The 9,673-nt window shown below is 37.5% G+C and overlaps 1 protein-coding gene across 3 annotated transcripts in view; it reads left to right on the plus strand.

The window, feature by feature from the left end:
* LOC107038586 (opioid-binding protein/cell adhesion molecule homolog) overlaps nucleotides 1-9,673 on the plus strand; it is a 141,074-nt gene that overhangs the window by 103,851 nt on the left and 27,550 nt on the right. For all 3 annotated transcript variants that reach the window (XM_029126145.1, XM_029126146.1, XM_015257769.1), the window contains one exon: nucleotides 1,752-1,959. In XM_029126145.1, coding sequence (XP_028981978.1) covers nucleotides 1,902-1,959 — 58 coding nt within the window. In that variant the 5' untranslated portion in view covers nucleotides 1,752-1,901. The remainder of the gene's footprint in view (nucleotides 1-1,751; nucleotides 1,960-9,673) is intronic.

Here is a 9,673-nt window from a genome sequence, read left to right on the forward strand (position 1 = left end):
CCCCCCCCCCTCCCACCCCCGTCCGCCGACGCCTGCACCGTAAACCCGTTGGAATAAACCGTGAGTCCTATGCCCATTATACGTGAGTAGTAACAAAGTCGTGCCAGGCGTTGTTAATGTCACGGTCGTATACACAGCCACGTTGTTTTGCTTGTGTTGTTACTGTTTAAAAGTCGAAGTGGCCAAGTTGTGAGCTGCACATACTTGGGGTGTACTCGTTGCATCATGACGGATTGAGAATGCCCCGGGGGTCTGGGGAGGATCATTATCCGTAATCTCAATGTGGGAGCACAGATTTGGTTTGAAGGCTGTTGGACATTTTTTCAGATTTCATGGAAAATGCGGGAGTAATTCCCATGAGAGTGACATTGAGTCCCATTTAGGGGGTAAGGGGTCATGAAATCTCACGGTTTAGAGAGCATTCAGGAAGATTTATGAGGTTTCAGTGCACTGGGGGACATTGTTTGAAATTTAAGTAACAGATGCAGTTGAATTTTCAGGGATAATTTTGCATTACATTCAATTGAATTTTCCAGTGATTGAGAATTCAGAAGAAAAGTTGCCTGAATTTTCACGATTTTCAGAAAATTCAAGAAAATTGACTGATTTATCAATAACAAGATCAAGGGAAATTCCATGAAAGTTATTCGTTGTTAAAAATTTCAAGATTTTTTACTTGAAATTTCACAACTTGATTAAATTTTCGATTTTTTCCTCAATTTCCGTGATTTTTCCGAATTTTCACGGAATAATCCGAGTATTTTATTGATTTTCAAATCATTTGAACAATCACTGGAATATTTTATTTTTCAGTGACAAGATTTCGTGAAATTTCGGTACAAATTATCATGATATAAATTTTCAGGATATGACACGGAAAAATCGGACGAAAATTTAATAGTGAAGGTTGATATTTGGAGAAATTATTTATTTGAATTTAATAAACTTTATGTCAATAATGTAAATGAGTTGGTTTGAATAGTTCGTCGAGTAATCATCACTATCTCCGGACCAAATGAAAAAATGCCTTCAAATTAAAAAAAAATGGACAATGAATAAATAGATTTGTCAATTTCCGACAGAAATACTGTTGGAATAAATAGAAAAATTTGAAATAGATTTCTATTTGCCTCAAACGCGTTATTTCTACGGGTACAGCGTCATATGTACTGTGTTCTCCCTCGGGATTTTCTCTGGCTTTTCAATGCCGTCATTTTTTAAAATATCGGATCACGTCCGGAGCGTTGTGATTGATACGCTGCTATCACAAAAAAAGTGGGAAAGTGTTTTTGAACCACTTTTACGTCATCCGAAATCCATTATCGTTATTGAATACTGGAGGATCGAAACAACGGTCTGGTAAACACACGTCCGGGGGATTTTAATTGAGGTTTTATATTCGGGACATAATGGCATTTACATCATCTTTGGGATGACAATTGAATCATGAAGCGGAAGTGATTCTCTTCCCCTCGTTTTCACCTGTATGCAGATTTCAATATCAATTGCTCGTGTTTGCGACGTTGCCGAAGTCTCGCTAAACGCGCCCGGGCAGTATAGAGTGAATTCGGCAACGCTCGGGCCTGAATAACACGGCGGCGATGCCCTGCGGAGGTGACCTTAGTCGCAAGTTCTCGTATGGTGACCAAAATAGGGTTAATAGGAAAATAACGTAGGGAGTAGGTTTGCGAACAGTTGCATTGGCCCATGAGAATATTTACTGAACAGTTTATGGTGTTGCGGTGTTGCAGGTCGCCTGGCTACGGGTCGACACACAGACTATCCTTACCATAGCGAATCACGTGATAACGAAGAACCACAGGATTGGGGTTACACACAGTGACCATCGTACATGGTTCCTTCACATTCGTGAGGTCAAGGAGACGGACAGGGGCTGGTACATGTGTCAGATTAATACTGATCCCATGAAGAGCCAGAATGGATATCTCGCTGTTGTTGGTGAGTAATGCCAAGTTGATTATTTCTTGTTTTCTGTACTATTCGCCATCCGCCAACGAATTCCGGGTAAAATGGATCTGGGAAAATTTTTGTCATGTGACAAAACTATGGTGAATTCACTATATGACCTTCCGATTTCGTTTAAGTACTGGCGTTACTTGGAAATTCGTAAATGAATGACACTGATTTATGATCGTGAAACATCAGATCAGAAGAAGGTCTTCAATTCGATTTAAGGGGAAAACTTCAATGGAATTTCTTTCTGCCTATAAATTTCACAATTTATTCACATGAATTTTCAAGTGGAAATAAATTATCATTGCCAAATTCCCTTGAATTTTCAGAGAATTCCTTTAAAACTCTTGGGATTTCGACATTTTTTTTACGAAATCCCCTGAAAATTCAGAATAATCTGGAATTTACGAAGAAATTTCTGTGAATTTTCCTGATTTTCCATTAAATTTCCGGGAACAATTAAACTGTAATTTACAGTTCCCACTGATTTTTTCATGAAATTATAAATTTTCAATTACAAAATTCCTCGAAAATCCCTTGAAAATGTCATCTCGCGTCTCTGTTTCCCCACCACACCTCAAATCCAATCCCATCATCTCATTTCAAAAAATAAATCACCCCCACCCCTCAAAAACCCCCTGAATTCCCTAAATAGATAATACCTCTCCAAACAGTTGCTATTCCCCCCTCCACCGTAAAATTCGCCCCTGAGAGGCTCGATTTTTTTCCTCTTTAAGTTGGGTCAGCCATTTGAGATTTGAATTTTACGAGGGCACACGCTCACGTTTCCCCTCCCGCTGGGAGACCGGAATAAGATCGGTATTCCAGTGTGGCCATGGTATTCAAGACTGTATCCCCCCCCCCCAACCGCTTCCATTCGTGGCAATTTAATCCCATGAGTTTCAGTTCGGTATCCACTGCCACCACGACCCGGGGAGAACTCTATAACCTATAACTGTGGGTATGTTCGAGCGTCTGTACAGTGTATTACGGCCAGACGACTTTCGGTGGAGGTTTCTTGCTCGCTCCCTCGTGGAATCAGCCACGAGTTACTTTTTCGATTTTTTTCCCCTCTTCATGGGGTTTTGAGAGGACGATCTGCGTGAGGGGAAGGGGGGAGAGGCATAAAAATATATGGAGGCACTCGGTGGAGCGTGCGCCCGTCATAAAACGAAGTTAACGCGCTTGCTGACCATTTTATGAAGCCTTTTTTTTAGTCATCGCATTTTTCGGACGTGAATTATTCACATCGGTTTGAAGTGCACTCAGAAACATAATCTATTTGGATCGAATAATCGTTATTTTTATAGTAGCAAATCAAGTTTTTTTTTAATTGAATAAAAATTTTTAGAAATGTTTTTTTACTGTTAATAAATTTTTATTTGATTCAATTCTTTCACAAAATACATGAAAATTTGATTTTTTTTTAATGAGAAAACTATTTATTTTCAATGAATAAATTGTTTATTCGGTTATCAAGAATTATTTATTTGAAATTAATAAACTGATTTTTCCAATTGAGTAATTTTTTTATTTAAAAAAAATAATTGTTTGTTTAATACAATTAAATCCTTTGCCTTGAAATAATTAAAAAAATTGAAATGAACATTTTTATTTGATTAAAAAAAACATTTTCCGGGTGGAGATTCTACTGATTTTAAATGAAATTTTACTGAGTTTTGCATTAAAGAATTGTCTCTTCAAGACGTATTACCTTAAAAAATTAGCCGTAAAAATCGTCAATCACCGAAATTCAATGAATAAAAAATTGACTGAAGTCTGACGAGTGATGAGATTAAAGAAATGATGATTACCCGGACGAAAGCCAAGGAAAGGGGATCCGCCTCCCATCTAAAACCAACTTGTCTGCCCTACACGTAGACTTTTCCACTTCGTTCATTTTTCTACTTCCTCCAACCATTACTTCTCTGTGATATTAGAAAATGTACGCAATCTGGAGCGCCACAAGGCGCTCGCAGGGAAAATAAAGGAGAAGACATACCCCTACCCTTTGTCGAGGCTTCTTTGCGCCCCGTCTCACCCTCTCACTCACTCGATTCACCGCACCTGCACGAAGTAATCACGAAGCCGGGGCCGGTTGTCGGGTTTAAGGGCGCAAAATTCATAGTATCTCGTATATTTCGTTGACTATTCGTTTTCGCTACTAACGAGCTCCGTTAAAAAAAAATTATCCTCCTGTATTGGGGGGCTCTTTTGTTTTTCGCAGCAGTTTAGAGTCTTTCTTAGGCAAATGACTTGGAAAATTTATCATTTCATTTTTTTTTTCAAAAGGGAATAACGTTTTTTTTTATTGAGTCGTTTTCGATATTTTATCTAGAATAATGAAACAATACGAGTTGTTTTGAGTTTTTATTCTAAAATTTTCCTTTCTTTCTGGCGAGATACTTTATAACAACATTAAAACACTCTTGATTAAATTTTCAACTGAAAAAAAAAGTACAAAAAAAATTATCCTCAAATAAAAATTATTTTCAAGTAAAGAAATCAGTAGAAAAAAAAATATCCTCTGGTATTGAAGGGTTATTTTGTTTTTTTGTGGTAGTTTAGAGTTTTTCTTTTTTACAATTTTTTGGTCGAAAAAAAAATGAAATTTTGATTTTTATTCATTTGTTTTCGTTGTTTTGTTTAGAATAATAAGACAATACGAGTCGTTACTTTGAGTTTTTATTAAAAAAATTGTCTCCCTTCCCGACGAAATACTTCATAACGACATATTCAAACAGCGGTGATTAAATTTTCAACCGTGGAATAAAACAGTACGTGAGAAAATCAACATTTATTCCGGCTCCATTCACGAGTTCATCATCCCGCATTCAATTAGGAATACTTAACACACGTGTGGAGTTTGGCTAAACTGTTGTGCGATATTCGAAACTAAACCGCCATAGAGGGTTGGGGGTATGGAGTTATAACGCTTCGAGCGCAAATAGGTTCTTCCTCTAGCTGTGACTAGTCGAATGGATGAGCATTGCGATGGTACTGAGCCAAGTGGACTTCTCCCTCTGTGTCCCCCCCCCCTCCCCACAGCCCCTCAAGGATGGGTTTGAATTTCCGGGATTTCTGCATACGATATACACGTTAGCAAATCTGACAAACCTCTCAACGTGCTCCAGACTGTAATTCAACATCAGTTATTTCAAAGTAATCTTCAAACTCGAAGTTTATTCTGCGGATGGAGAGCGAAAGTTTGGGCTTAAATTCATTTTTTTTTATTTTGAGTTGTAAAAATTCAAATGCACTGGAAAATTATCATCTTCAAGACGTCTGAGAGTTGTTCAACTTTTTTTAATCAATAACTGAATGTAATCATATTTTCTAATCATATTTTGAAATCAATGATCGCAATAAATTATATTTCGCATTTCAGCTAAAAATTGATTGACAATTCGCTTTTTCACTTCGCTTTTTTTTTTATTTTGAGTTCAAAAAAATTAAAATGCACTGTAAAATTATCATCTTCAAGACTTCTGAGAGTTAGTCAATTTTTTCGAATCAATAACTGAATGTAATCATATTTTCTAATCATATTCTCTAATTGAAGTCAATCATTATCCAATTTCTTACACAAATTTCGATCACAATAAATTATATTTCGCGTTTCAACTAAAAATTGATTCATCATCCAAATAAACAAATATTAAAATGTATTTTATAACACACTAAGACCTCGAGATAAAACAAATGCAAGAAACGAAATCAATTTTGCAGCGAAGTGGTCAAACGGTTTCGATCATCTCCCAGTTGAGTTTTTGAGGAATATCTCCGAATCTAAGGGAGATAGCGAAATTTTCATAACTACATTTTTTGTAGCTCTCAATGGGCCCTACAAAAAAGGTTATAACAAAAATTTCGCTATCTCCCTCAGATTCATTGAAATATTCATTCAAAACTATCGTTTTTCCACTTCGCTACTGAATTGCAAAGATATCGCATAAAAATTTGTCTTTAAAAAATGACAAAAAAAAACGCTAGAGAGAGAAAAACGTTATGACAAATTTGCTCACCGTGTCGTATAATCAATTAACTGATATAACCCACACGATTGCCACAAAATATAAACTGGAAATAATTTTCTTCATGTTTTGCTCCGAAAATTTCAATGTAATAGGAATTTCATCCCCTTCAACTTTCCCGAATCCCCTCCGAGAAATTTTTCACTCGTTCCTCCCAGCAACTCCTCGAGAGATGTAACAATACAAAGTACATCAATTGGAGGAGATAAAGGTACCGTGAAATCTGATTTGTGTGAGGGTATTTTCGTTTCACTCCGGAGTATTTTACTTGAGTATAAATTCGTTGTGTCTCGGTGGAAAATGCAGGATACAGGTGAGCGAGTGGTGCCGGCATCGGGAGTGACTGGGCAAGCGTTGCTTCAATTTCGTGGAGCCATTCGACGTAGGCCATTCCGGGGAAATCGTTGCACATAAGGGGATACGAGTCTCGGGGAAGGGAGTGAAAATAATGACTACGAGCTCTCTCCTCGAATTCCTCTGATATCTCGCGTCTAATGTGATCTAATACTATTAGTTGTCGCTTGGGATGAGCTATTTCACTGTTAAAAATTTTCCTCTGAATTTTCTGTGCCACATCCTGATAATTTTTATCGTTTCATTTTTATTGTTTAATTTCCACTGAAATTTCAGGGAATATTGATATTAAAAAATCAAATATTTAATCAATTTGCGGTCCAAATGATCTGAAAATTAATATAATACTCGATTTTTCAGTTAAATTATTCCATTAAATTGATTTAACACGACAAAAGATCTCATAATCCCCCTGGAATTCCCTGTATTCCATTCAGTTTATTATTATTATTATTATTATATTAGCATTATTATAATAATAATAATAATAATAATAATAATAATAATAATAATAATTTTTAGGACAGTCGCATTGAATTCGATTTAGATGAAAAATTCAATGAAATTTCAGTAAAACAATAATGTCCCAAAAATTTATACAAAGTGTAACGAATACTTCCGGCAAATATATTCAACAGTGCACATTCCTCCGCACGTATATACGAATACTCTAAAATTTTTATTCAAACTATATGGGCCACAAAAGCCGGACTACTCCACAAAGTCAACCGAGTAGAGCTACAACTTTCAACGAGCGTAACTCTCTCTCTCTCTCTCTCTCTCTCTCTCTCTCTCTCTCTCTNCTCTCTCTCTCTCTCTCTCTCTCTCTCTCTCTCTCTCTCTCTCTCTCTCTCTCTCTCTCTCTCTCTCTCTCTCTCTCTCTCGTTGTTCTCGGATAACAAGATGGCAGTGAACCATCGTAAGAGGGGATCGTCTCGTGTAAAAATTGTCCACTGCATGAGCCATACGAGAGCTCGTTTCCCTCGTTATTCCGGTGGTCGACGAGGATAAGTGATATCCTTGAATTTTGAGGGGCCACTACCCGGAGGCCCGGAAATTTTTTACATCGTCTCCTCCAAGGGCAACGATAATTGGGAATTAAACGATCCGAAATAGTCGCGACGATCCGCTGTGCGAGAGGCGGTTAACAGCGGCTTCAGAAACAATTTGCAAAGTCCGAGAATTGTTTTCTCTGGTGTTTGGGGGACTCGGGGAGATAAATAGGTCGTCAGCCAGTATTTTCCACCGGAATTTCCTGCGGGTGGATGAACCCACCCCTCCGGCCGATAATTCCCGGAATTTAAATTCACTGCCCCAGTTGTAGCCGACGGAAACCGTAAGAAATATCCATTGAAAACTCTTAAATCCCCTCAATGTTCACTCTGCACTTCGTTAAAAAGCCAACTTTTTCTATTCAGCCGCAAACCCCACCCCGCGCTCTGGCGAACCAGCCGTCGAGTGGATTCCACTCCAATTGACAATCGGATATATCCGGGTTGTATCACTTCATCAAGATGTTGTTTTTACACTGAGGAAAACAATTACTTCTGCCAAGGAGTTATTTTCGGGAGGAGGGATCGGCAAAAATTGCTACTAAGTAATTTTAAAAGGAGTTGACCGTAGATTAATCAAAGTTCACTACTTTTTTATTTAAATTAGGAAATAATATTTTTTAAATTAATATAAATATAAATTAATTATTAAAATTTTCAATTCTCCATTAATTAAACAATTAATTCTAAATATCTCAACTTGATTTTTCGATTCGTCTACTAATCATCATTTTTGCGAAGTTGATTACTGATTTGTAAAATATAAAATTTTGTCATTGAAAATTCATTATTTTGGGGAAAAAGTCGACATTGAACCGTTAGAAAATATTTTAAAAATCTAAAAAAAATGAAAAGTTTCCTTTTGGAAGGGGATTGATGAAATAATTGAAAAATTGCAATTTTCTGAGCATTTTCTACAAATAATTTATAATCAATCAATGTTCCGCCGAAAAAATCATTAATTCGGAATCGTAACAAATTTATTCACATTCAGAATTCAACCCCAAATCGACTTCACGCCGAAAAAAAAGTTTTCCGAAAGTTTAAACAACTCCAATTATTATTATTTATTTGTAAACAACGAATAAAAAAAAATTCTGGGAAAAACGTAATTTGATTGAAAATTGCTGAATCTATAATTTGCTCTCCACCAAGTTTTAAAAAATACTTCGATACCCTTAATTCCGCCAAAATTTTGTCAACAGTGTACTCTAATTTCCCCCAAAAAATCTCCCCAATAAATAAAATCCTCCAGGTTGCCCGGAAGTGCGCCCCCAGTCGCACACATAAAATTCATGTAATGAGTTTGTTGACGTATGCAACTTAATTAACATGTAAAAATTACAGTTGTCATCGCGTTTGCTCCTCTCGTTCTCAACCCATTCATTCAAAACTCTGTCTCGTGAAGTTTCCGCAAAGACTGAAATTCGCCGGCCTACGCTGCAGTGGAAGGCGAAAAGGACGATTTAGTCAAAGCAAATTGTCATTTCCGAGGCTAATTATAACCCGAACTTTTCCCCCAGCTGTAAAACCCCCGTGGAACACTCTCGTCTCCACTCTAGGATTTAATTCTCGCTTCATTCTGGATATACACAGGGACTCGGCTTCATGTCGCTGAGAGAAATGTACATCTCTGGCAATTTAATTCGCTCCATCTCTCATTCATCATTATTTTCTCCTCCTTGACTTTCTAAAGGGTTAGATTAAGGGTTGTGAGGGTCAGCTTAAGGGTCGTGAGGGTCAGATTAGAGGTCACAAGGATCAGATTAAAGGTTACAAGGGTCAGATTTAGGATCATAAGGGTCACGAGGGTCACAAGGGGTATAATGAGGGTCCCGGAGTATCAGATTAAGGGTCGTGAGGATTAGATTAAAGTTTACAAGGGTCACTAACTCCCGATTCTCATACCCGTCTAGACGACTGTCCTCCACAAATCATGAGCCACTGAGAATCAGAAAGCGTCAATCATGGCAATCGCCGCTATTGATCTATAAAAAACCTCATTCAACATTCAATTTCAATCACCCCAACGACGAAATCCCCCCAGCCAATGATTCCGGTCATAACCTCATCCAAAATCCAGCGAATTCATCCCTTCATCCCGCAACAATCGATATAAATCGGCCCCTGAGCAGTCTCCTCACCCGGAAAAACCCCATTCCCCCCAATCGAAAGCTCCAAAGTTAATACCCCACTTCCGAAATCTAATTAATTTCCCAGCCAGAAACCCTCAAATAAAAAATCCCTCTCCCCCACTCC

Source organism: Diachasma alloeum, unplaced genomic scaffold (genome assembly GCF_001412515.2).
Source record: "Diachasma alloeum isolate Michigan unplaced genomic scaffold, Dall2.0 Dall_scaffold_00285, whole genome shotgun sequence".
NCBI classification, from domain to species: Eukaryota; Metazoa; Arthropoda; class Insecta; order Hymenoptera; family Braconidae; genus Diachasma; species Diachasma alloeum.